The sequence below is a fragment of the Haliotis asinina genome, chromosome 2 (genome assembly GCF_037392515.1).
Source record: "Haliotis asinina isolate JCU_RB_2024 chromosome 2, JCU_Hal_asi_v2, whole genome shotgun sequence".
Lineage (NCBI taxonomy): Eukaryota > Metazoa > Mollusca > Gastropoda > Lepetellida > Haliotidae > Haliotis > Haliotis asinina.
The window spans coordinates 18,717,343-18,731,947 of NC_090281.1; the positions used below are offsets into that span (position 1 = coordinate 18,717,343).

Sequence of the window (14,605 nt, forward strand, 5' to 3'; positions counted from 1 at the left end):
CTTCTCCTGTATACTTTAACCCTTCCATCGCTTCTTGATATACTGGATCTGCTTTCGTCAGAAAACAAAGCTTGGCGCCAGTCACGGAGTTGCCAACGTCTAACTTTTATCGTCCACTGCACCCGCAGATGACGATGTCAGTCAGCAGCGTTTCTCGGCACGGTCGGTAGGCCCTGGTGCCATGGGCACGCAGTCTTCTTGTTACCGTCCGTCGACTGACTGGGTGACCGAGAACCGCTACCGCTGAAGACGTCACCGTCAGGAAGCAGTTTCTCAGGTGCAGCAGCCTCAGACGGGGATCTTCCTGCGCAGTTGTCACCCTTGGTCTGCCTGTCCTGGGTCTGTCTGAGGTCTTGTCAGTCTGTTGATAAAGCCGACAAATGTCCCTGACTGTAACAGCAGAAAAGTGGAACGTTCTTGCAACGTCACCCATAGTGGTGCCCACCTGCAGCATTCCGATGGCCCTCTCTCGCTCTTCTGGAGTTACCCTTAGCATTGTTAGTGTTTTTGTGATCTCCTCGCCACTATGGGATGGTTTTATTCCGTACACGCACGTGTCTTGTACCCTTACATGCACAACACGTGCATTTTGCTGTTTTTAGTCCAAGGTGGTCAAAAGGTGCGTTTGGGTGCTGTTGTTTGTGGTAATCAAACCCATGTTTGAGGCAATAACGACGGAACAATTTGCATTTGATCATTCTTTTATATTATGAAATTTTGTACATTTTGCAACAGAAAGTTTCTGTAGCCCGTCAGTATGTATTAATTGTGTAAGTGTCATCTGTCATAAATGTTTTTCATATATTTCAATTAATAACGGTTAAGTGAGTGATTGGGTGATATTCCAGCAATATCACGGCGGGTGATACCAGAAACAGGGCTTCACGTATTTTACCCATGTGGGGAATGGAACCCAGATCTCCAGCGTGATGAGTGAACGCTTTAACCAGTAGGCTATCCACCACCCAGTGGTGAAGTATGAATGCATGTTCATGTTGGTTTATATTCCTAGACAAGTGATGAGTGTATGACGTTTTGGAAGAAAACACAGGTGTACATAACTTCCTTTGTCTCTATTCAACATAAACAATGGATCCTAACGATGATTCCCTAGGAGGAGTTTGCTTGTGTCTCCAATATAACCAATGCCTTAATAGATCAAGTACGGTTCTATGACGACTCAGTGAAACTTACAATCGCGGGGTCATCTCAAAATATATGTGATGAATTTTAGCAGTGATTTTATTGATGATGATAAAATATTCACAACGGTTTTAAAACATAAAACCTCTCACGATTTAAATCGACACAGGTAATATCTTAACAACAACGAACAAAATCAAAACTTTCAAGGGGTTTTATTTATGGTAGACATGAGGAGTCTATTTCCAAATGATGTCCTATGCAATTCTCTCAATTTTGGATTGTAACATACCTTCCCGATTTCAGTTGAACAACTGACTAGACTTTGCATATGACGGGTGCCACCGGTGGGACATGCGCAGGATACGCTCACCTGTTTAGCTATTCGCGAACACGTGATCACATTTTGCTAGTGATTTATTGACACATACTCTCAACGTATCGCATGGTAACAATCACTGGAATGTCTGAGTAACGAATCCAGTATCGATTTGTTTACAAAAGTCGTACAGTTGTAATACTGCTGAAACGAATATTGTATCACAGTTGTAGAATAAATTTTGGTTTTAGTAGATGCATACATTTCTTATGGGTGTGACAGGGTTTTGTCGCTTTTAACACAGAACATGGCATTGTCAAAATCAACGGTTCATCTCTTGAAACTTTCTCCGAAAACACAGAACGTTGACAAGACGTGTAAACTAAAATCAAACTTCGTACTGTAAAAGAACAAATACCCTGCTCAAGTAACCGACCAAAACTAACAGGAACTTTTCCTAAGGAGGGAAATAATGGCTCCATTGAAGTATCATCTTGGTATCTACGTAACAATGGCAATCGGGCGCCACATTGAAAACCGGATTCCTAGCCACAAGGGAAGAATGATGGTGTATTTTAACTTACAATAATGGTCACAAGATCATGGTGCATGGTGACATGAAAGGAAGTCGTCAAAGAAGCCGGGCAATAAACTTACAGATTTTTGTTAGCTGAACTCATACATCGAAGCGTCTTAAGATCCTCGCAACATTGCACTCTGTAACTTGTGAGATGGGGATGACTAAGAACTAGGTCCATATTTTCTACCCGGCTATCCCAACCCCTATTATCCTACCCTACCCGGATACCCATAACTATGATTCCTGACATTAAATTTGCAAGAAATGTTAAAATATTATTCAGGTTCATTTTGTAGTTTTTCAACATCTTAACCATGTATCATATTCAAAAGAAGTCACCATACATTATGTCCAAATCTTCAAAGATAATACAACCTTTTAGTCATGACAGAATATCATAGCACAATGTTTAATCTACCAGTCGCATGGTAATATTGAGTCCGGGTATTGATACAGGTACCCGGGTACAAAATTCATTACCCACTCGCCCCGGGTAAACAGATTACCAATTTCACAAACGGAGTGACGTTTTTTTGCGATTCAGTGCACTATTACTTTATTCCAACAGTATAGTTTCACGAATTTTACCCACAATTTTTTTCTGACAGAATGACCATTTTCCACAATCGGTAAATTCACTAAATTTTCCTTTCTTAAGGGTGCATTACTAGCTAGTATCGAGTTTCCATGTTTATAAACTGCCAACATGGTTTGGCGGTGAGAGCGTTTTCATGGTCTGCAGAATCGCAGGAATATATGTTAAAACATGGTACTTGTTGCTACCTCGCCTGGTGCTCGGCAGTAAAGGGATTGCACGGACTGTCTGCTCCACATCAGTTACAGGCCACCGTCATGTATTGGCATACTGACGAACCCAACAAACACACCCGTGAGGATCAGGGTTAGAATGCTTCAGTAACCCGTGTTTGTCGCAAGGTGACTAACGGGATCGGGTGGTCAGACTCGCTGACTTGGTTGACACAAGCCATCGGTTCACAGTTACGTAGAGCGATGTTCATGTTGTTGATCACTGGATTGTCTGACCCAGGCTCGATTATGTACAGACAGCCGCCATCTGGAATATTGCTGAGTGCGTCGTAAAACTAAACTCACTCTCTCCAACAAACACATGACAAAAATTAAGAAGACGTTTATTAGATACGTTTAATCAACAGGACGTAGTCTGTCAATATATTTGACTGCATCTATACTCGATGCCTTCACAACATATCTAAATACGTTACCGGGATTTGCATTATCGTAAAAGTCATGACAGTATTTTGAATCCAATAGCTGCCACACTCCACCTTCCTCCATCATCTTCATTAAGGGCGCCAGTCGGTTCACGTAGTCCTTGACCTCTGTGAACCGAGAGTCAGGAATTCCGAAGCACATCAACCCACCTGAAGTGTACCAGGGTTCATCTGTGACTATTGATGAAACTCCGAGCTAATTTGTGTCTGACAAACAGTTATGTATTGATTTTATAAAATGTGAATACTTTCTGACATACAATGTTCTTTCTAAACATAGAGCCTCTAGACAGAGAACACCAGCTGTGTTTCCTGATCATTGCTTTGTAATGTAAACTAATATTTAAGTATGTTAACTAAGATTTAATCCTCAGAATACAGGAATCGTATTTAAAGAATATATCTGACAAATATTTTGAATGAAGCCTAGAATAATCCCGAATTATAAACATGCCATTTCATTTTGTGCTTGTTGGAATTAGGTTCGAGAGTCTCAGAACAGGATTTCCTGAGTTTGAACTAACAAAAACTTAGTTTATAGTTGAGCCATGAAGATCCAGGCTACAACTGATCTTCAGTAACCCATGCGTGTCATAAGATTCGACTAACGGGATCGCTGACTTAGTTGACACATGTCATCGTATCCAAATTGCGAAGATCAATGCTCATACTTTCGATCACTGGTCTGGTCCAGACTCGATTATGTACAGACCGCCGCCAAATAGCTGTAATATTGCTGAGTGCAGTGTCAAACTAAACTCACTCACTGGTTTATTGTGCATACTGCAGTACCCCCAGATAATAAATTCCGAACCTTGCCTTGTTTTACACGAATACTACAGAACGCCAGGTTGGGCAAAACTACTCCGTTATAACGTACGTATTGTTCAGCTCGACCTGATCAAGTGAATACTAACGCATTGCGAGACCGTGTCACAACTGGTTGGGTCTATTATTTTGAAGGGGTACACCTTTCTTAGTCGATGTCCGAACAGCCGAGGCAAGGTCCCTGAGTAACATTCTTTGCTCCCTTATTTAATGAAGTTAACGCGACCTTACCTTTGTGCCAATGATTTACCGGGTCATGCATGTACAACGTGTAAGTCCCATTATACGAATACAATTACACCTTCGGCATGTGTTCATGAAATCGCTATCAACTACTGGTGATACTTGGTGTTTAGTAAAAGTCTGTTTGTACCGATGCACGTACCGATGAATTTCACTTTAAACTATAAAGTAAATCAGATAAATTGACACTGAGATAGCGAATCCCCCTAATTATACCTTGTCAACTGAACAGTGAACTGTAGTCGATGGTTAAACAATTTTTTCCTAAATTGATTAAAATTCCGAGATTTTCAACTGGCCAAGTAAAATTATGAGGAATCGCAATCCTAATTTAACTTAATTCGAGCTACATTTTTGTACAGAGTGAAATTCGTCGGTACGTTTTCACTGCAAACAGGCTATATGGCGCCAGCATGGGGCACGCGTCACAAACACACGTAAAGGCAAGTGAACAATTCAGATACAGTGGACTCTGAAATACCAGCATCTGTCCAATCCGGTAAGTTGTCAAAACTGGATGATTTCTTCAGTCCCAATGAGTGCCGGTTTAGCTTCCACAGTACACATATTCATAGTACCGCTACAGTACATCATCTTACCTGGCTTGACCAAACGCGCCATCTCAGGAAGCGCTGCACATGGGATGAACCCAGTATTGAAGGCAGCAGCCACCACAAGACAATCGTAGGCATCTGAAAACAACACACAGGATATGCTTATTTCTTTATTACCACAATTTGGGTTAAACAGAATGTCATGGATAATTTCTGAACTCATGCAGTCAAATTAAACCCATTCCAACGCGCATTCAGTTTGCGTAGAGTAATGAATATACAGGCAATCCAAATTTTACCGAGCAATTCCATGAATCTGTTTTTATTGCACTTGCTTTCAGTTTCATGATAACCTCGTTATCCGTCTTAAATTGAGCATAGCATGTGAGTTGTCTTTCTTACACTATATATAAAGTACAGTGGCCTCTGCCAATACCAGCATCTGTCTAATCCGGCAAGTTGTCAACACTGGCATAAAATCTTAGTCCCATTGTGGCTTGTACATTTATCATCAGCCCCACAATCCGGTACATTGCCAAAACCGGGTTATTTCTTTAGTCCCAATGAGTGCCGGTTTAGACAGCTTCCATTGTACTTCTACATGCACATATTTATCAATGAAACTGCTTTAGTTTCACAATAACGTAGTAATTATGTCTTAAAATGTACACATTATGTACCTTGAAATGCTAACACGTGATACAATGCACACACTAAATAATCTTGCAATTCTGTCATAAAATGTGCACTTTATGTAACTTTTGTGTTGCTCACACTTTATATGACGAACATACTACATAAAAAGATTTCTACAATTACAGTTAAATAATCATAAACTCTTCAAGCCTTTTCTTTCGAAACAAACCTGAATATGTTTTTAGATTCGATGTGAAATGACTGCGTGAGTGAGTTTAGCTTTACGCCGCACTCAGCAATATTCCAGCTATATGGCTGCAGTTTGTAAATAATCGAGTCTGGACCAGGCAATCCAGTGATTAACAACATCGACTGGGGTACGATGGCATGAGTGAACCACGTCATCGAGCCTGACCACCTGATACCGTTAGTCACCTAGCTGTTACGACAAGTATGGGTTACTGAAGAAGAATATTCTAACCAGGACCTTCACAGAGGAACATGTTATGTCGATCTACCTGTGGCCAATCCGTTTATACGCTTGCCGTCCATAAATTCCGTGTAGTAATTAGTGTAAACACCTTTCTTGGTGGCTTCTACCTTCATCCCATGCGAGGGGTCAAGACCGTCCATTAGCCGAAATCCTCTCTTCCATAACTGCAACAAATTCACAGTCATTGTTGTTTTTTCTAATGAGACGGTGGGGTAGCCTAGTTCGATCGTCACGCCGAAGACCAGGGTTCGATTCTCCACTTGGGTCCAATGTGTGAAGCCCATTCCAGGTGTCAGTCTCCGTGATATTGCTGGAATATTGCTAAAAGCGCCGTAAAATCACCCTCAATCACTTCTTTTCTAATGGTATCTACTTTTAAACACCCGGAATCAAATTTGTGTTGTATTCCTCGTAAGAGGCAGCATTCCAAGATGGTGTGGGCAGGCTTGCTGATATTGATTCATGTAATCGACAATCACATAGTGTAGTGAGTGAGTTTAGTTTTACGCCGCACTCAGCAATATTACAGCTATATGGCGGCGGTCTGTAAATAATCGAGTCTGGACCAGACAATCCAGTGACCAACAACATGAGCATCGATCTGCGCAATTGGGAACCGATGACATGTGTCAACCAAGTCAGGGAGCCTGAAAACCCGATCCCGTTAGTCGCCTCTTACGACAATCATAGTCGCCTTTTATGACAAGCATGGGTTGCTGAAGGCCTATTCTACCCCGGGACCTTCACGGGTCCACATAGTGTAGACTACTGGTCATGATATCAATCACTGAATTGTCTCATCCAGATACGATTATTTGAAGATCACCATTATGAAGCTGGAGTATTGCCTAAAGGGTGTAAAACGATACTCACTCACCCAGTCTGTTTTGAAAGCAATCCGGGGTCTGGGAAATGAAAGTTTGAAATAAAATACAATTCGCTCCCACTAACCTCCTCCGCCAGCATACCAGTCCCAGCCCCCACGTCCAGCACACGGACAGACTCTCTGTCCCCGGAGTAGTAGTCCATCACCCCTTCAGCCACGTAGACATGGTCCCTGTAATTTCTGGCTTTCCATGTCTGGAACACAGAAACCGTAAGCTGTGCAAAAGATCTCGTCTTAATGTTGTTTGTTCGTTTATTGTGTAACGCCGTACTCAGCGCTTTTTAAAATATTTGATGGCGGCCTGTAATTAATCGAGTCTGGACCAGACAAACCAGTGACTGAGATCACGAGCATCGCTTTACGCAACTGAGATACGATGAGATGGATGCATCAACCACCCGTTCCCGTTAATCGCCTCTTACGACAAACATGGGGTCCTGAAGACCATTTATTTGAGCAAACATACGCTTATACTATGGATTTGGTGACAGGGAATCGAGACTTTTCGAACTACAAACCAAATATCCTTGCTGGAAGAAACGTAATGACATTTTCCTCAATAAGTTCCACTTGTACCGACTTGGAATATGGAGAATAAAATGACATGATTTGAAATGAATATAAAGTGGACTCTGCAAATACCAGCATCTGTCCAATCCGGCAAGTTGTCACCACTGGCATAAAATCTCAGTCCCATTGTGGCTTGTACATATATCATCAATCCTACAATCCGACACATTGTCAAAACCTGATTATTTCTTCAGTCCCAATGAGCGCCGGTCAGGACAGCTTCCACTGTATAAAGTGAAATACTGACATGCCTTGTGAAGGTCAAATAATGGTATCTGTACTTATCACCAAATCTTCTTTAGAGTTGTGACTGATGTTAATCGACACACACGAGATACCCACGAACGTATACTTTAGAATAACATCAGGTGACCCGTGAAGACATCAGGCTCCAGCGAAACAGATATTGCTGAAACCTGCGGTAAACAGCGTCAAAGAAACAGTCATGGTTAACAAAATATTTCAAGCGGCCGTAAAATAATCCGAACGTCAGTTCTTAAAATACTTATGTCTATTTTCGGTGCTCTTAGAGGAGAGGAGTATTCTCTTCGCTGAAGTGCTGTTTGACCCGATTGAAAATAGTAACCCCTCACCCTATACTAATGCTTGACGGAACCAAATGGGTAGGATGGCTAGATCTGGTTGAGCTACAACGCCCTAGATTGATTGGGAGGGTGGATGTTCTGCTCACTGGAATATAGGGCGCAGATTCAAAGTTCTTCAAAGACAGCTTTCCTGTGTTAGGCGTGTTGATGAGTGAGGCTGTCTGTAAACAACTAACGACAAAGAACAACATGAAGATCTGATGCTATTTCACGGAAATACTTGGGCGGAAGTGACGTGTAAGTCATCTCAGATACCCAAACGCATTGACATCATTGTTCCGGATATTCTCACTGATGATTACCATTTGATTCCATTGTTCCGGTGATAAACTCACCGATAATTATTTGCTGATATAAAATTATTCCAGTGATAAAGTCAATGGCAATAATAATAATATCGACCATTTATACGGCACCTTTTCCACACACTAGTGCATAATCAAAGCGCTAACACATTATTTCCCCGGATAACAGAAGCTGCCTGTGAGGCAATAAAAGGTTATTAGTCACATGACTTGTCCCACCGGGTACCCACTTTCTGCTGGTGAACAGGGTCAAACATTTTCGTTTGCCAAAGGTAAGATCACATATGTCACACGTGCTTCTTTGTGTGGCAAGACCGAAATCCTAGAAACACAGAGGAATCAAGCTGATACACAGGATCGCACACCGCCGCTGACTAATCACACACGCTAACAAAGACTTGCTTGTAGTAGGTATTATTTCCTGGATCGGGTGTCAGATTTGAATACGCGGTACCCTTAGAAGAATTAGAAATCTCTGCGCACCATGTCTGGGTTGCTATATCATGTAACCGTAGGGAGATAACAGTTCTAATTCCACAGTTTTTATCCATTTTGGGTTGCTATTGTTCATACAGGCTTCATTATATAACACTTGGTATAAAATTCTTGACACCTTTAGTTCTTTACCTGATAGGAGTCCAGCCCAGAAACATACCAAATGGCGTTTGATAGAATCAATTACAGGTATCCTTCCAACTTCTCCATTTAGCATTTTCTTTCAAGAACAAACTGACTCCCGTTTTCTTTTAGAAAACATTAGAAACATTTCAGACTTTTCTGGCAAATGTGTGTCAGAAGAGAGGTGGATTGCCCATTGGAGGAGACTTCAATATTCACTTCGACAACTCAGGTGATCCCGGTAAGAAGAAGATGGCCATCATTCTGGAGATCCATGGCTGCAGTCAAGTGGTGAAGGATCCCAGGTCAGAGCATATCTTAGACTGGATCATTACTCGAGATGCAGAGTTCAGTGTGAAGGAGCTTGAAGTGATCGATCTGCAGATGTCCGACCAGTGTTTGTTTTCTTTGTACTTGATGCCACACGACCACCGCCTACTGTGAAATCCATCGGCTGCAGGAATATTAGGAAAATCAACAGTGGAGCTTTCAGGAAGGATCTGATAGAATCTAAATTATAAACTACTCACAATTCCTCCAACTGACTGTGAAGGGCTTGCCAACCTGTATAATAGGGTTCTTTCGGAGCTCCTTGATATGCATGCTCCAGAACATATCAAACATATACCACGAAGAAGGGATACGTCATGCACTTTCACACCTGAAATAGCAGCAGCTAAGGTCAAACAAGAGGCGACATGTAGAAATGCTGTGGTGGAAGGACCTTGAGATTAACCGCCCACTCTGTTTTAAGGTCAGGAACCATGCGACATCAGTATTGCAGCAGTGTAAACGCAGCTATCTTAACATTGATATACAGCAAAACAGGTCCCATCCGAAAGCCCATTTTACACTCCTGTCATCGCTTATGGGGAATACGAGTGATTCATTACTCCCATCCACTGAAACTGATCTGGAAATCTCAGTCATTTTCGCTTTATTTCACAATAAGATACAGTCAATACGTGATCAGCTTGACGCCTCAAACTCGGATCTACAGATAACTGAAGATCATACAATCTTGGCAGAGCCGCTTACCACCTTCAATAGTTTCACGGATGGGGAAATACTTGTCATTATAAATAATGCCAAGCAAACCTACTGTACCCTAGATCCTATGCCAACAAAACTTGTCTACGAACACCTTTATATTTTGACCCCAGTTATCACCAAGATCATTAATATCTACATTTCATCTGGTTTCGTGCCTTCAGTCCTGAAATGTGCCATCATAAAACCTCTACTTAAGAAACTTGAACTTGATCCAGAACACCATAGAACTATAGACCCGTTTCCAATCTTCCTTTGATCTCAAAACTTGTTGAAAAAAACCCCACTCAGCTTAGAGTACTTAAGACTACATAATCTTCACGAACCTCTACAATCAGCATACAGAAAACATCACAGCACAGAGACTGCATTGCTAAAAGTTGTAGATGAACTGCGACGCAGTGTGGATGGTGGCAATGTATCACTGCTGGTACTCTTAGATCTTAGTGCTGCCTTCGATACTATATACCATGAGAAGTTGGCCAGTCGTCTCAGAACTATGTCTGCATGGACCAGCCCTAAACTGGATCAAGTCGTATCTTACAGAGTAGACTCAGCAAGTTTCAGTAATTGGAGTATCTTCATCACCTGAACATCTACATTGTGGGAACCCCAAGGTTCCGTCCTTGGACCAATGTTGTTTACCTTTATACCAAGCCCCTAGGCAGTATTACTGACAAACTGACACACCTTATGGATGCTGATGATGTACAGATTCTGATTTCCTTTAAACCAAGCCCTCTTGTTGCCCATGAATCCGCCAAACAAACTCCTTTTGTTGTCAAGATATTAAATCCTGGATGAATCAGAACAAACTTTGCCTCAACTAGAGGCCGTGCCAGTAGACGGCTTGATACCACCCAAATTGGAGAAGCGTTAGTTCCCATCTCCGCCAGTATGAAGGACTTTGGCTTAGTTATAGACTCAGGTGAGCCAGGTGTCTCGCTCTTACCACCTACAGCTTACAAACATTAGGAAAATCAGATCATACCTGTCTAAAGGTGCTACGAAGACACTGACCCTTTTCATTGATAATTTCAAGGATGGATTATTGCAAAAGCCTTCTAGCCGGTTCTCCCAAAAATGTCATCAGAAGATTGCAATCAATCCAGAACAAAGCAACAAGACTTGTTTCACTCTCTCCAAAATGAGACCATATCACTCCGATCCTCACTGGCTTCCTATTCAACAGAGGATCAATTTTAAACTTCTGTCTAGCTTAACAGTGTCATTCCTATATTGCTCCATCTTATTTCTGTGACCTCCTACAGCCCTACATTCCATCCACATCGCTCCGCCCAGAATCACAACAGTTATTCATTGTGCCTAAAGTCAAACTGTGTAGTTACTGACAAGGAACCTTTGCCCATGTAGTAGCCTATCAGTGGATCAGTCTCCCTCAAGAACCTAGTACTTCTCCTACTTAGTGTTCTTTCCGGACATCTCTCAAGACTCACTTCTTCCGTCAAGCATTTGCCTGAACAATCCATTTCCATTTTAGCGTTTTGAGCAAACATTCATCCTGGAATGGCGCCATAAAAGTGGACTTTTACTATGTGTAATGATTGTTTTAACGCTTATTTGCGTAAGCGGTTAACATGAACAGATTCTGTAGATGTAGTTTTCAAAACCCAAGATTTTGCAGCGGTATAGTAGATTTGGCTTAAATGACATCAAAGATATAGAGAAGGCATATTTTGGATAGGTTGAATATGCGACTTTTTTTTGAGCGAAATGTACATCGCTTTAGTAGGGGATTCGCAAGGGACATTTATAGAGGCTTTAAGAGAATTATTTCTTGAAAAGTGGATTCCAAGATACTTTTTACCTTGCCATATTCGATGAGTGTCCTTTTGTACTGCTGAAAATTAAACTTTTTGTTTTGCTCGAGCTGATGGTTAAACTGTGGTTGAAGGCAAATAATACTGTGTCGTCGGGCATAAAGAAGCGCGAATAACACGATGAACATCTTTAACAGTCGGTCGAGTGACTTAGACTCAGTGGGGAGACTAGGATTTTTTTGGAAAGGAAAACTGTTCCAAATCGTTCAAAACCGTGAGAATAGCATTATGGAGAGATTTTCCACTTGTGAGACGCCATTCATAGAGGGAAACTTTCTGAATGAGTACCATTTGAACACACACATGGATGAATATCATCGAACATGTTAACAACAATTCGAATTAAATTGGTATAAAAAATTATGAGAGCTACTTTTTTAATGAACCAATGCGGCCAACATTGTTAAAAGCTTTCTGAAAATCAAAACAGGCCAGTTCCAGAAAGGGAATATACTTGTGAGAATGACCTCTCCGACAGGGAAATTTACGATAATGCAACATCACATTTATTTTTGTGACATTTACTCGCAATCCGAGTTTAATTTAATCTTAACCTGACAATCAAGACGAAATTTTCATTTCATGTCTCAGAATATATAATATTTGATATCGTTCTGTTTGTTATCGTAATACTTTTGCGTTGGTGAAACAAATGTGGACAACTTTAAAGTTTATGTATGACGGTATTATAGCTGGGCGGATGGAGAAAAAACATGGTTCAAACACTGTGAGAGGGAAGGTCACATACAGTGGTATAAAGTTATGTTCTGTCGAAATGTTACAGTAGTGATCTGCGAGCTGAACAGACTTAAGAAGTTCGTGTAGTGTATTTGGCTGTGCCCCAAGAGAGATGAAGTGCTATTATAGGGACGCCTTTCGTTCACCACTGAACCTTTTAATCCTTCGAAATATCCATCTCGCAAGATTTGCCAACACCACAGACAAGGTGTAACTGATACTAGTAACAAGAGCAGTTGCAGCTTAACAAGGCCTGTTAGCGTAATACTGCTTTTTAGTCAGGCTCTTTTGGTGATAAGAATAATAAGGTCACTTGAACGTTGACTTTAAACGAAATCATTGTAATACTGATTTTTAATCAAGCTCTACTGGTGTTAATAATATGAGGTCACGTGAACCTTGATTTCAAACGTAGTGTATGAAAACGAAATTACATGAACCAAGTAATTCACATGTTGGAAATATATGATCATCTTACCTGAGCACAAATAACATGAACATGTATTAACCGTTCATATACGTACAACTGAAAAATTTAACATTTGCATGTTTCCCCCAGTAAACGCACATGTTTCCAACGGGAGTAAACTTGGAACGTAATTGGAAATGTCAGCACCCATGGAAATTCAAAGGAATGCTATGGAAATATTGTATGATCATGTATTTAGCAGGGTATCTGTTTTGCAATTCATGTTTGAAAATACCTGTCAGGGTATAGGACATACATGGACGAAGTGCTTGCACATACGAAAATGTAGAATGAGCATATGTTTCAAAGATATAGATTTGTATGAAATATAACTAGTATGACTAATATCTCCAAACATACGTAAATCCGGTCATAGCGTGTATTTCCTACTGTATTTACGCATATTTCAAAAGTGTACTATCTGGCTTTTCTCTTGTGGGATCAAAACTTACTGATAATTCGCCGTGATGTCATTTTATGGTGATTAAACTCTCTGTTAGTTGCCGTTGATATCACTGTTCCGTGATATCCTCACTTATAATTTTCCGTTGATATCATTGTTCCATTGGCATTAATGAGTTCAACAAGGACTGATCGGCTCGAAGTATGATGTGTCTGGCTAGGGTATTCATGCTGAACTGCAGCATGGTATCTCAGTGAGCTAGCTTAAGTCTGGGTTAGTAAAAGCAGCCACACATACACTCGCATGGACGTCGTGATATGAGGGAAATGGTCTTGCGTTGGACGTAAACAACAGTTTCAGCTTACCTCACCTATTACACACCCGTGGGTAAGTCAAAATTCTGCTGAGTACACAACAGTATATCTAGCCTCACAAACTTCCCAAGCGTGTGAATTGTGGACAAATGGTTTAATGCTGATAAGGACAAACTTTATGGATGAGCAACTTCTTTATCATGTTAACCCCTGATTAAAGATGCTCATCCATAAAGTTTGTCCTTATCTGATTCACCAGCTTCTAAACATGCCACTCAAAGACGTTATTGTTCTAACGTTGCCTGACACAAATAGGAAGTAGTTACAGAGTGGCGTAGCCTACTCAAAGTCTGGTAACAGACTCATTCACCAAACACCAATTCAGGTACCAAATTACCCATCCACTCACTCACTTCATCATATACCCTTGCTACTTTGTCGAAGACTTCCGCGATCTGATCAGGCGTCATTTCTTCTCTTTTCCCAAAATCACAAAATGCAACGCGTCCTGGTTCAGCCATCCTGAAACGAAAGTATCAATGATCAGGTACATCTAGGGACTATCTATCTATCTATCTATCTATCTATCTATCTATCTATCTATCTATCTATCTATCTATCTATCTATCTATCTATCTATCTATCTATCTATCTATCTATCTATCTATCTATCTATCCCCAACTATTGTAGATCCCCAACTATTTTTGTCTAGTATACATATAATGAGTTGCTCTCTCTGGAACAGCTACGTACTGT

The 14,605-nt window shown here is 40.9% G+C and overlaps 1 protein-coding gene across 1 annotated transcript; it reads right to left on the reverse strand.

Annotated features, from left to right (window-relative positions):
- Nucleotides 1-3,177: 3,177 nt before the first annotated feature.
- LOC137272317 (methyltransferase-like protein 27) lies at nucleotides 3,178-14,369 on the reverse strand. Its single transcript, XM_067804684.1, has 5 exons — nucleotides 14,262-14,369; nucleotides 7,001-7,129; nucleotides 6,075-6,213; nucleotides 4,966-5,058; nucleotides 3,178-3,445 (listed from the first exon to the last, which is right to left on the reverse strand). The coding sequence occupies exons 1-5, from the start codon at nucleotides 14,367-14,369 to the stop codon at nucleotides 3,207-3,209; spliced, it is 708 nt and encodes a 235-aa protein (XP_067660785.1). The 3' UTR covers nucleotides 3,178-3,206.
- Nucleotides 14,370-14,605: the final 236 nt, after the last annotated feature.